Source organism: Chamaea fasciata, unplaced genomic scaffold, assembly GCF_029207755.1.
Source record: "Chamaea fasciata isolate MVZ Bird 193981 ecotype frontalis unplaced genomic scaffold, bChaFas1.0.hap1 SCAF_19, whole genome shotgun sequence".
NCBI lineage: Eukaryota > Metazoa > Chordata > Aves > Passeriformes > Sylviidae > Chamaea > Chamaea fasciata.
The window spans coordinates 5,975,766-5,989,159 of NW_027094104.1; the positions used below are offsets into that span (position 1 = coordinate 5,975,766).

The following is a 13,394-nucleotide window of genomic DNA, read 5'->3' on the forward strand; positions in this document are numbered from 1 at the left end:
CATTGGAGAAAGGTACCAGTTCACTCTAAATAAAACCCAAGACACTGGAGTATATAAGCATATCTATGTTAAACACAGTAACAGAGAAAAACCCATATAAGAAACAGTCATTATTTGAGAGAAAGAGCAGTGTAAAGGGGGGAAAAAAAAAGCAAACAGTCTCACAACAGCAACACTGCCACACCACAGGAGCTCAGGAAAAGATGCTGAACAGAGCACCTACAGCAGCACCACTGTAGTGGCTGAGGGACAGCACTTACCCAGGATGTGAGCAACAGCCTCTACAAGATCCCGCTGACCACCTCCTTCAGCTTTTGCTGAGACCTTCTCTGCCAGGACAAAACTGGACATGACAGGATGAGGTTGATTCAGGAAGACATCGAGCACCTCCAGGCATGAGCTCATTTGTTGGGGAATCGTTCCCCCCACCACAATGTCTTTGTTTCCCATTGTCTTCATCAAGATACCCACATCACCAATGGCTCCCCACTGGATTGCCAGGCCTGGAGAAGAAATTAGAAGACCACACTAAGCAGCTAACTAAAGCACATGGCAGCAACAGGAGTGAGTTAATAAAAGAAGGACTTAATAACAAGCTATGCTAAGGCCTGCATTTCCTTTGTACTGTTAAATGGTCAGTATTCATTCAGACATGAATGGCTCAGGGTAACATCTAGGAACAGAAAACAGCCTTCAACATACTTTTTCACTCCAGATAAGTGCACAGGCTCCTGGTGAACTGGTCCTCATCTGGATGTTTGGCAAGATAGTTTATATTGTGCAATGAGTAAAGTCATCTCACCTGGGAGCCCATCGTGACGTCGCTGCTCACAGATACGCTCCATGGTAGAATTGGCAAAGCCATAATTACTCTGCCCAGCATTTCCTCTTCCACAGCTTACAGAGGAGAACGCAACAAAATAGTCCAGGTCTGGACACTTCTTACGAGTCACCCTTGGAGCAGAGCAGGAGAGAGAAACTCCATCAGGAAAACCTGCTAACTGTATTACTGTAAAAGGCCAGTGCAAGACTAAAATAACTAAGTTTGATCAGGTCCATGACTTTAAAAGCAGTTCTTATTTGTCCCTTTTACAGACACTTACCAATCCAAATGAAGGGTGCCTGAATACTTCGGCTTGTTGACCTCCCCGAATAATTCTGGGGTCTGATTTTCAATCATGCCATCTCTAAGAACCTATGGGGGGTGGGGAGAGGGATTAAAAAAAAAGTGTAGTTTCAGTATCTCCAGTTTCTCTGTTTAAACATGCCACATAGCGTGAGATATGAGAGGATATTGCTACTCAATGTATTTTTGTAACTTCGCAGTACAGACATATCCTGAATATCCCAAAACATTACAAAATAGCTTTTGCCACGTCTGTTTTTTTCAGCATTTTTTCTGCATTGACACTGCAGAAATTCTGGCAAGTTCTACATGGGACTTTTCTTGTCCATAGGAGTCTAGGGCAACATTTGTCTTACCACAGATCTGAACTCGCTTGCTGAATACTGTTGTTTCTCAGGTCACGGGAATAGACCTAGAAGCCTTTGGTCACCAGGCAAGACCAAAGCATAGTGTCCTTTGAAACACAGAGAACTTAACTAAAATTGTATGAAGCCTGACTGCCTTTAGTAAAAAAGTCACATGAATGGATCTTGCCTCTTTCAAGTCCTGAGCATTTTTGTCACTTACCACAGCCAAATTAAAGATGCCTCCAACTGGTCCAAGCTGCAAAGCTTCTTCTATCAATCGCTGTGTTCCTTCTAGTGTTCCAATATCACTGGTAGATACCAATACTTTGACTCCCAGTGCCTTCCACTCTTCAACACGTCTAGCCTGGTAGCCTAGAAAAAATAAAGATGGACAGGTCCTGGGATGAAGCATCCCAACCATAAGGCTTTGGTTTAAACTGCTCCTTTATGCTTTTCTGACTAGATAGGGACTGAATCGCTAAATAATTCCTGATTCAACTACGAGATAAAAATTGGACAAAACTTGAACAGTAGCTAGAAATCATTTGAATTTCAGAAATTCTAAACAGTTGAAGTGGAGAACGGCACCGGGAGAACCTAAGGGTTAGAGTAGTGTCGGGGGGAAGGAAGGAAAAATACAACTGTGAAGAGAGATGAACAAAAATTTGGGTACTAAGATTGGGAAAATTGGCTAGATTAGAGCAAAGAAACAGATCATAGTTGCACAGCCAGAACCTGAGAAGTAGTATTTGATCTATGTATTTGTACACCCAAGTGGTGTGATTGTGAACTTGCCAAAAGAATGAAGAAACCTGTAGAGCCAGAAGTTATGCTATGACTGAACTTGTATGAGGAAATACTGAAGACTACCACTGATAAATCTCAATGCTGCCATTGTAATCAAACTAATGCCTTAAATCTGAGTAAAAATGTTTATGGATGCTATCAGATAGCAAGGTCCATATTTAGAGGTGTGCTATCTAAGGCAAAAGAGTGAGCATCCACACATGTAACTTGAGGGACAAAGTATCTTAGAAGGAGTTTTTAGGCCCTCCCTTGTGGCATGTGATCCAACATGCTACAGCCAGTGGACAAGTCAGTGAAGTAGCCACTTTACAGAGGCCATAAAGGTAAAAGAAAGGCTACAGAAAAAACCCTGTATAAGAGAAAATGGGTTGACAGAATTAGGAAGCAAAAAGGGGGAAAGTAGTACTTGAAAAAAAAGGGTCAAGTGAAAAGATAGATCCTCCTTTACAATAAAGGAGACAACAGCTTGAAGTGAGATAACACAGGAAAGGAAAGAGATTAAGGTATCATTAGTCACCAGTAGGACACTTAAAAATGGAGAAACTACAAACTGAAGTCTGTTTAAAGGCAGTCATGTTCCCTGTTCCCTTACAATTTTTGCTTACCAGTTCGTATGCCAGAACGAGACGTGAGTATAATTTTCTGTGCTCCTCTCTCAACTAGCCACTGTGCCAACTCCAGCCCAAACCCTCCTAGGCCCCCTGTGATGATGTAAGACTTGGTAGGAGGACAGGAGGTTCGGGAGATTGCAGAGATTTTAACTGGATCAGACTTTCTTAAAGAATACTCCTTTTCCTCTTCTTTGACCTTCACACACACACACAAAAAAAAAACAACCAACCATCAATCAGAAACAACACACACAAAAAAAAGGTAGTTACAATCAGATAATCAGATACAAAATGCATGTCTTATCTTTTCATGCTATGCTCCTCCAGTCAATGGGAATGAACCTTGTAGAATCAGTACCAGACCTGACAGTTATAATTGTGACAGTGTCAGCAGTAAAAACTGACCCTGTGCTGCCCTACTCATAGAACTTCAACTCAAAATGGATCAAAATATCCAATAGTCACCAGAGGATGGCAAGACACACCAGAGAATCAAAATCATGATGTCATTACCTTGATCATAACTTTGCCAATATGTTTTCCTTGTGCCATGAATCTGAAGGCAGCTTCTACCTCTTCTTTGTTGAAGACTGTACTCTTCAGAGGCTTTACTACACCATCTCTTATGCCTTTGTTCAACAACTCTGATACTACTTCCCACTCTTGGTTTCCCTCATCGAATATTGAATCTAGTAGGATCCCATGAAATGCCACATTCTTGAGGAAGAGAGACATTCCTAGAAAAAGCAACTTGGTTATGACCTGACGCTGTTGACAATTCAAAATGGAGCCCATCCTCTGCTTCAGAAACATTTCTGGGCAGGTCACAGGAATAAAGCAGTCAGATGCTTGAATTCTACATTTTCCAAACTCATTCTTGCACACAGTCTCCAACACATAACATTATGTTGTTCTCTTACAAGCAGACCAGTTTTACAGAAACTCCACTCCAAAAAAATTGTGTGTTGAGAGGACAAGCTCTATCGTGGTCAGTCTGATATTAAAAAGGACATTCTTTTTTGTCTAGTGACAACTGATTCAGAGTCACAGGGGAGCTAGAATCCTACATCATGTCTATCTCCACAGGAGACTCTTCCTCATAGCAAGATGTTCCAACATGATAGGAACTTTCGAAATTTAATTAGAATAAGAAAGCAGGCTGTCGAGTCTATACGCTATCATTCTACAACACGAGAACATTGCTGTAATTTTTCACTAACACATCACCTTACAACATTCAAAAATTTTTTCCCATGCAGAAGAAATCAGGGTTATCTTGCCCTGTGCCTTCAAAACTGGTAAATGCTGTTAACTGCCTTGAGGGACAAGAAGCCTTGCAGAGGTGTCTGGACAGACTGGAACACCGGGCAATCATCAGTGATATAAAATTTAACAAATGCCAATTGTGCACCTGAGACCAAGTAAAGCATAAATTTTGGGGAGGCTGGACAGCTGTCCTGCAGAAAAGGACCTGGGGGTGCTGGGCAGCAGCTAAAACCTAATGAAAGGTGTTTTCCCATCTTACCAAGACGACTGTTGTTAGATAGATCAAATTTGCCTATTTCCAAGAAGCGCCCATGTCGAGCAAGACAACGCAAACTGGCTTGGAGCTTCTCTTCTGCCAAGGAATTTAACACGAGGTGGACACCTGCAATGAAAAGAGAAGCACCTACTTAACTCTGCTGAGAGCCTAACCTTGTCTTCTAGAGATTCATCCTGTCTTAAAATGCACAACTGCATTCCAAATGTGGCTTAGCTGACAAAAAAAGGAAAAATGTTTCTTGAACTTCACCTTTTCCATTGGTAACTCGAAGTATATGTTGCTCAAAGCTAGTATCTCTGGAGCTGGAAAAGCTATTAGCATCTAGCTGTGGGAATCTTGCTTGGAGATATTTACGTTTCTCAGTGGAACCTGGAAGTAAGTAGAAGACAGGTTGAAAGATGTCACTAATTTCATTTTTATGATGAAACAGCCCATTTGCTGCTGCACACCTTTCCACCAAGGACTGCAAGTCTGAGAAGCCCTCTCCAAGCTTTTAGTCTCTCAAGATGGTCAGACTTTAGGACAAAGGCTGTCTGGTTGCTATTGCTCATTTATGAGCTAGAGCAAGGACCAGAAACAGATCAGAGCCTTTGAATGGACAGGAAATGGATTCATATTACTAAATTTAAAACGAAGAAGCCATGATCTTCTTCCATACTTTTGATTATATAGTACAGAGACAGAAAAATTTGACTGTGCTGTGGAATTTTCAAGCACATAGGCAGTAGCTGTATTTACCATGTAACCTGTTTTAAGCCTGGAAACTAGATCAAAGCCACAGCAGATCATACTGGGGGGAATAAGCATATACCTAAACACGTATATATGCTTATAGGTGTGTACACATGCTTCCTCTATTTATTATCTATTTCTCTCCATGACTTTGGGCCCTCAGTACTCACCCACAGTAGTAAAGACACGGCAGCCCATGCTCAGGGCAATGGCAATGGCTGCTTGACCCACACCTCCTGAGCCAGAGTGAATAAGGACACTCTCACCCTTCCTCATACCACCTCGAACCACCAAAGCATAATAAGCAGTGGCATAAACCACAGGCACCGAAGCTGCTTCTTCGAGAGTCCTAAGGAGCAAAGTGAAAGAGGTATCTTTAGCCTTGGGAAAGACTACTAGATTCTCCTGACAAAATGTGTCTTTATGCAATGGAAAGGTTCTGTTGCTGAGACAGATAAAGTGTAAGTGGCTGTCAATCATACAGCAGTCTACCACAGGTACCAGGCATAGCCAGGTTTCATCATTCTGCAAAAATATTTCAGTAACTAACCAGTAACATGACCAACACTGATATCCCAGTGTATACTGAAACATGTGAAGGTAAAAGCCCAAAAAAAGATGAGAAACTTGTGCAAGCCACTGTATGAAAACTAGTGCTGAACCCCAGCAGTAAATCCTACAGCTGTTTGGGACACTATAGCTCTCTTAACATTTCCCAGAGGGGAATCTACCCATTGTGCAGCACTCAGGTTTGATCAGGGCTGTCATCAGCCTCAGGCAGGAAGGCAAATCTTAACTAGAAAACAGAAGTTGACCTACCAGTTTTCAGGCACCTCCCACAGAAACCTCTTCTCACAGTCTACCACTGTGGCCAGTCCCTTTGCTGGCAGCAAACCCATCACTCTTCTTCCAGCCAGGTCCCGACCTGAGAACTCCATGCCCAGCATGCATTGCTGCAAAGCCCAGTTACCTGAAAGAACATAAACACCTTTTACAAAAACAAAAATATCTTCTAAAATTCCTTTACTACAGCAGCAGTCTGTTAAAGTCTAAACCCCAGAGACAGGAAGAGTGCTGGGATTTGGCTATTCTGTACACAGATCATAAGTTGCCATAGTTAATGTCTGACTCCAAGAGCAGCCAAAAAGGACTTGGTCTCATTAAATCTGAAGCATTTATCCTTGATGACATTGCTTTAGTTTCCAGTTTTCATCTGAGAAATTTCATGAAAACATCTTGTTTCAGAGGCAATTCTGTCCCTCAGAAAAAGAATAATACATAAACTAGAAAGGATCAACACTGCAAAAATACACTGCAAAATATTAATTTTTGCTAAGTCACATTTTAGGCAGACACTTATGTCGGTCACAAAAGCATAGCATGGCTCGTGTTAGAAGGGACCTTAAAGATCATCAGCTTCCAACCTTCTGCCATGGGTAAGGGCACCTTCCATTGTGCCAGGTGGTTCAGTCGTGAAGTGGAACCCAGACTTACTCAAATCACTGAATTTTTACATGTTCCACATCCTCTCTTTTAAATACAAATTTTAAAACCATTGCATAGAGATTACATTAATTCTCACCTCGCTATGAGGCAAGATAATACCACCTTCATTTTGTAAACAGGTAATCACTTCATTGTGTATTTTTCTTCCCTGAAATCCAAACATGTCCAACAGCATGGCAGCATGCAACTTCAACAGTCTCACCCTGGTATTTACCATGCCCATCTCTGGAACCTCCATCAACTTGTTTTTACCTCACACTTGCTATCTATGCAATGCTGCAAGCAGCATTTCTCAGAGCATGGTTTGTTAATTGTGCCATATAAAAAATTTGAACTGTAACTGGCAGTAGAACTTGGAAACTTTTGGTGTACAGCCCTGCAGCAGGGCTGTACTTCCTTCTACAAAGCATGCTTCTGGCATACTAGCATGCAATCTAGCCAGTGCTAAACTAGCAATCAAGAGATTAATTCTAGAACAACAATACACAAATACAATTCCTTCTAGTGCAACTTAAACTCACCAGGGATAGCATCTGGAGAAAGCTTCCCCGTAGCCAGCATAATGTCACGGAAGTTGAGAGATGCATAATAGACTTTGCAGAGTAAAACATTGCGATCAGTGGACTGGAAGTGTCGAAGTGGGGAGGCAATCCAGCGAAGAGAAGAGAGATCTCCACGAGTTAGCACATTTACATAGGCATATTCTGTCAGCTCCTGAGGTTGTGCTGCAGAAGAAGGAACAGTAAGAACTTAATACACATTAACAAAGGTATGTGATTTCCAAAATGAGACAATTCCTTGTGCAATTTCTAACTCCTCCTCCATTTGCTACCCAGAGAGCCCTTTCTCGCTTTGCAATACTACTGATGCCCTAAATAGCCTATCCCTTCCTCCTGGCACTGGAGTGTGCCACTGTTCACTTCGAGATGGAGCAGAAGAATTCAAAATTGTTCATTAAAAATAGTAATAAAAGATAACTATGGGAATAATAACTACATATTTTCTATTAAAAGTTCATTCAGATTCAAGGCTTTGCAAATGATCCTCAGCTCTCAAAGGCTGTACCTTGCTCCAATAGGAGATGCCTGAAGGAGCCCCACTTGCCATCACGATACACATTCATCACCAGGTCCTTCTGAACAATCTTCTGCATCTCCAGGGAAGAAAGACTCGTGGGTGGGACAGTAGATGAAGGGTTCAGGTTGGAAATGAACACACACCTGAAGACAAGAGTTGTCATTTTGTTTTGCTATAGGCCTGAGAAGAAGCTAACAGATATCCTGTCTCCCAAATGCGACTCAAGGGCATGCTTACGTACCTGATTCGGTGGCCTTCTGCTTCAAGGCGAAGGCAGTTCACCATTCCCAAAATTCCTGAGTTTGCACAACTGGTGGCAGTCAACCACACAGGTTTCTCTGATGGGTCAGCCAAGATCTCCTACAGGACAAACCCCAAACTGTTTTACTAGGAACCACAAAGAAAATAGCCCTCAAATCCTTGGCATAGATTAGTAACTTCTATTTTATTAAAAGTAACTGAACACACACACACATTCTTCTTTTAACATTCCTAAGTATCTCATTTAGAAAGAATAATGATTTTATTATCAAAAATTCAGATACCTAGGACACAGGAATTCTCACCTTTAAGGATTCAACCCACTTATAGTTTGTCTCATCTACTGGCAGAAAAACGGGTGTTTTGACAGGAGCTTGCCGACGGCACAGGAAAATAACTGAGCCAAAGAACGACTTCTTCATGGCAACAAGATTCAATGAAGCTTTGCTGAATAAGTCCTCCCACTGTGCCTGTCAAATCAGCAAAGCAACAAATTAACAGCAAAGTCAAAAAGACAAATTTTCTTGCTTTTTCTTGAAAACTTGTTTTGCATTGTCTCAGTACAAGTACATGTTTGATTAATGTAACAGTGTTTTATCCACATCTAAACTACTCCTTCTTTCCTAAAGGATCTTCCAAAAGAGGGAGTACAAGTATCTCAAAGTCCTGGTAAGGGAACCAGTCTTAGCAGACTAGCAGGTGTGCAAAAAACCTGAGCAGTGACCATGCCATCAGATTCCACAGGGTATTTGAATGTGTCTACCCTACGTCACATAAGCCCTGTTTACAGGGAGACGGGGAGGAGCACCCATATGTCTAAGTTACACTGAAATGGCGTTTTCAGAAAAATAAAAGAATGAAAACACATGTATGGCATATCCAGAAACACTTGAGGATCTACTGTCTGAATGAAATAAACATGACTGCAGGCTCTCAGAAAAGCATCCATTTGCTTTTCATATGCCAGGCACAGACCAGCAGAAGGTTTTTACAGTGTGATCCCTTATATCAACGGCCAGGGACAGGGTCTGTATCTAGAAAACTTTGAGAACTAAATTAAGTCCTGTACTCTCTTGCTTGGCTTGCATAACTTCCTTCAGAGAAGGTGCATTCAACTGACATGTATCTTCTCCCATGGATTTGCTAATACCAGGCTGCTGACACTAATGACAGATCTATTATTTTGTTATTGGTGCCAGTAACATCTCAGTGTCTTCTCTTTAACTCCCTGTTTACTGGGAAAGATGTAGAGCAAAGAACTTACTCTTTCTTCCCAAATGCCCTTGGAAAACGTCTGCAGGAAGTGAAGGGCTAGAATCCATGTAATTGCAAAATTCAAAATCCAGCTACCCCACTCTAGAATTATAAACAAAACCCAAACTCTTAGAAGTACTACTCTCCTCTTATTCTAGAAGAAGAGAGCTGAGAGGCTGCATGCCCTCAAATCAGGAAAAATACCTAAGTTCTGTAGAGGGGCATTTTTCCATTACTGCTTGGTCTAACAGCTGCCAAGAGAAGATGATGCGCCAGCTTCCACCCTTACCCTTGCCATTCACTCTCCTCCTCTTGTGCCAGCTTTGGCATTACTTTATCTGCATTATATACTGGTTTGAGGATATAATGCTGAGACTCTTCTCTCCCTCCTGCAACTTCTCAGGGCTTATTTTACTGTATCGCATTATGAGATCAGATAATGTAGGGAAGAGGAAAGGAAGAAAAGAAAAATAGAAGAGAAAAGCCTTCCTTCTGGGAGCACTTTAATGTTAGAAGAAATTAACTACCTTGTACAATTGCACTCCAAGCAGTAGTATCAAAAGTAAGAGAGAGATTCTGATACTGAAGCATTTCAGGATCCTACAGTGGTAAAGCTGTACCTCACCCAGCAACACAGCACACAATTTTAACGATAAAGGAATTGTCCTGGCCAGTGTTTTCACACAAGTTAGACAGATATACAAAAGACAATGAATAATTTTCAGTGCATTAAGAAAGGCTTTCCCAACTGAACCTATAGTTCACTCTCTCAACCTAATATATAGTAATTTGCAAGTCCTCTCCTCTAAAGAAGCATTTATTAGGTAATTCTGCAGAAGGCCTCAATGGAAAGGCATGCAAGCAACACCTACTATACATTCATTATCAGGGCATCTGCAAGCAGCAGACTCAGACTATCCATGGTGAAAGTATCTGTTCTTCCAGGAGGCTTACCTCACTTAGGAAGCTGTGCTTCTGCTGCAGATCTGGGCTTGTAAGGAAACTGACAATTTCTCCAAGAGTTTCTCCTTTAAGAAGAGTGTGTAGCAAAACAAACCCTCCTTCTTTCACAGCAGCTGCCAAATTAGAGAGTATTTCAGTGGTATTCACTAAAACACTTGTTGAACAGTTGTATACCACCAGGTCAGCATCGGTCAGATTTCCAGAGGGAAGGCTAGATGGATCCCACTGCTTAGAGTCAACACCAGCCTCTTGTAGCTCTGTTTCAATAGCTGAAAGGTTTTCCAGGACGGAGTCAGTGGCAGTGTAGTCCACCTGCAACAGGGGCTGAGCATTCAGAATACTTTTCACACGAGAGAACAGCTGTCCACTTCCTGCATTAACCTGTGGGAAAAAGAAGGGGAAGGAAAAGGAGAAACCAAATCAAAACATGAGTGATGTCCAGAATTATAACCCGAACAACAGCACTATGTAATCAGGTTACTGGAAGGCCTAGAAACACTAGCTATGGTCCCACCCCAGGCTTCCAACTAACCTCTACTATCTTCATCCTGTGACTGATCATGTTCTCCAATGCCACATCCAGGCAAGTCCTCAGTTCTGCAGAATCCAGCAACCCACTGAGCAGAGGGTCATTCTGGAAGTGCGTTTTCTCTCGAATCACAACTTGTTGCAGCTCAGAATGGAGGTTTCCGTTCAGTTCCAGACGGCAGATCTCAGTGAGGATATGCTGAAGGCCCTTTTCTGTGGATGAGGACTCTGGAGCAGCCACTGCAGTTTCTAGTCCAGGGATGACTAATTTGACCCCATGCACTGCCACCTTAGACTGTAAGTTCCGGATCAGACCTACGGAATAGAAGGGGAAATGAAGGGAAGAGTCAAGATTTTCCAAGAATTCTTTTCCTCTTTGCCTCCACTTGCTACACCAGCTGATCAGCATCACATACCTTACAGATACAGTGCAGCTTCTGTACATTCACATGATTACATACTGTGCAGTAGTTGCCCCAAGTAAGTAGGCTTCGTAGTAAAACAAACTAAACCTCCACAGTTACCTGTGGTAAGATTGACTGAAAGAGGACAACTAACAGAAAACCTCTGATTGAGTTAGGGAGCTGAGGAAAATTATAAGTTTCTGCAGATACAAAAATGCCTTTTTGCTTTATAAACTGATGGGAAATAGTTCATTCTGACTGAGGATAAGGAACTGGATTACAAAAAATAAAATATTCCCACCACAGCCTAGGAAAAAAACCCTGTGGGGGCAGTATTTGGACACTACAGGGGAAAACTAAGGAGAGAAAAAAAAAAAAAAAGGGGAAATCTTTAAAATCTATTGCCATATCTAAGGATGAGCATGAAGACACTACCAACATTGAATGAATTACTAGAGTAAATTTTTTTTTAAACAAGTAACTTTTTTCTCTTTGATGAAAAGGCACTTAAGGTGATTAGTTTAGTAGATGTCTCCCCATGCAAAAACAATGTATTCAGCTACCAGTTTCACAACGGACTGAACTGCTCCTATTCTATTCCTGTAGCAAACAATTGTTTTGATGTGTGCTTCACTATATAATTTTCCCTGTTTGGATATGTGCCCACAATCAAATGGGAACAAGGATGTCACCTTGCCTATCTTGGCAGTTCACAGGGAAAAACAAAACAAGGTTAAAAACTCATTTAAGTAAGCTCTCCTGTCAGTGTCTAAAGCAACTGGGTTGGGTTTCTCCTTAAAGATGATTTCTGCCTCTCTGCTTGCAGAAGGGGCTGTGCCATCTGACACCACATCTGACTGTTACAGAAGGACAGATGTTTTTCATGGCTTTTTACTCTTTCCCACATTCTAGAGATCTCAGGCAGAACTAGCTTTTAGCTTCCAGCAATTGTACAGAGAACCCTTGCTGAAGTCTTCTACAGAGACCAACACTTAATATCCTGGATGTTCAGAAGGAGTATGAACAGCTTCTCTCAGCCTGGAATACTCTCCTAGTATGACAAGAAAGCAATCCCACTCTACCTTTGCAGCGCCCCAGATAAGCATGAAGATGGGCACTGGAAGACAAACAGCTACTTTCAGTGTAGGGCACAAAGCAGAATTTTTCCAGGGTGGGAGGTATCTGTTCCTGTTGTCGTCGTGGTGCCACAGAAGCATGAAGACCATTGATCTGAACACCTCCTGATTTAAGGCTATCAAGGCAGTGGTCCACAAAAACTTCCAAAGCTGAAAGTCAGGAAAGAAATGTAAGTTTGAAAACAAAAAAATACTTTGTTCCAGGTGATCTGATGAACAGTGCAATTTCAGGTTCTTACATAGAGAGGTTTTAGAATAGTTTGCAGACTAAGAGGGCTCCCTCAAAGTCCATCCTACTACTTCAGAATTCACACATTCACCCAGTAGCCAAAGTAACCAGCAAAAGATCCAGCATGAGAGACATTACCTTCCATGTTGTCCTTGTACTGGCACACGTGCTCTCGATGCAGCACTGGATCAATGCAGACTGAGCGAATCCTCGTGGGTAAGCGCAGACTGCGGCCAGCCTCAGGTAAGATCAGCACATGCAGCAGAGTGTCCAGGAATGTCACCCAGTTCCCATTCCACAGAACTTTCCCTACACTTCCTGCAGAAGAGGAAGAGAAAGCCTCACTACTTCATCATTCATTAGATGCTGGAATGTCATTGCTTATTAAATGCCAAGTTTGGTGTAAGTACCCAGCTTCCCCTGTAAACTCCACCAGACAGTTATACACTGGAGAGAACAGCTTTCCCAATGCTCTATTAGAACGTCTGGTTGTTCTCTCTTATCACACAATGTATAGTTACCTCACAAGGCACAGTCATCTGAACTGATAATACAAATGGAATTAAAAGATCAAATAATAATCATTACAATATCCAGGCTCATTGTGCTTCATTTAACAGGAAATTCACCTTCACTGTTGCATTCTAGAACACCCTGGAAAGTTGGTCCATAATTATATCCACGCAGATGCAGCTCTTGATAAATATCTTCTTTCAAGAGCCCAGGCTTTGAGCTCCTGTCTGCTTGAGTCCGAAAGCCATCTGTCTGGTTAGAGACATTCTTCTCAGCAGTGTTTTCCAGGAGGGAAATCTTCCCTGAAGGGCACAGTAACAAGAATAACAATCATTACCAATCTTTATAAATAATGGA

At 41.8% G+C, this 13,394-nt stretch overlaps 1 protein-coding gene across 1 annotated transcript in view; it reads right to left on the reverse strand.

Moving 5' to 3' along the window:
• The window catches only part of FASN (fatty acid synthase), a 41,695-nt gene that overhangs the window by 6,812 nt on the left and 21,489 nt on the right, over positions 1-13,394 (reverse strand). Inside the window, exons 19-37 of the mRNA XM_066200871.1 lie at positions 13,154-13,339; positions 12,663-12,842; positions 12,242-12,445; positions 10,760-11,070; positions 10,219-10,608; positions 8,316-8,480; positions 7,991-8,109; positions 7,738-7,892; positions 7,194-7,397; positions 5,986-6,136; positions 5,337-5,515; positions 4,684-4,803; positions 4,417-4,539; positions 3,405-3,628; positions 2,886-3,087; positions 1,694-1,845; positions 1,104-1,195; positions 803-954; positions 261-503 (exon numbers count right to left, since the gene is read on the reverse strand). Coding sequence (XP_066056968.1) covers positions 261-503; positions 803-954; positions 1,104-1,195; positions 1,694-1,845; positions 2,886-3,087; positions 3,405-3,628; positions 4,417-4,539; positions 4,684-4,803; positions 5,337-5,515; positions 5,986-6,136; positions 7,194-7,397; positions 7,738-7,892; positions 7,991-8,109; positions 8,316-8,480; positions 10,219-10,608; positions 10,760-11,070; positions 12,242-12,445; positions 12,663-12,842; positions 13,154-13,339 — 3,552 coding nt within the window. The remainder of the gene's footprint in view (positions 1-260; positions 504-802; positions 955-1,103; positions 1,196-1,693; positions 1,846-2,885; positions 3,088-3,404; positions 3,629-4,416; positions 4,540-4,683; positions 4,804-5,336; positions 5,516-5,985; positions 6,137-7,193; positions 7,398-7,737; positions 7,893-7,990; positions 8,110-8,315; positions 8,481-10,218; positions 10,609-10,759; positions 11,071-12,241; positions 12,446-12,662; positions 12,843-13,153; positions 13,340-13,394) is intronic.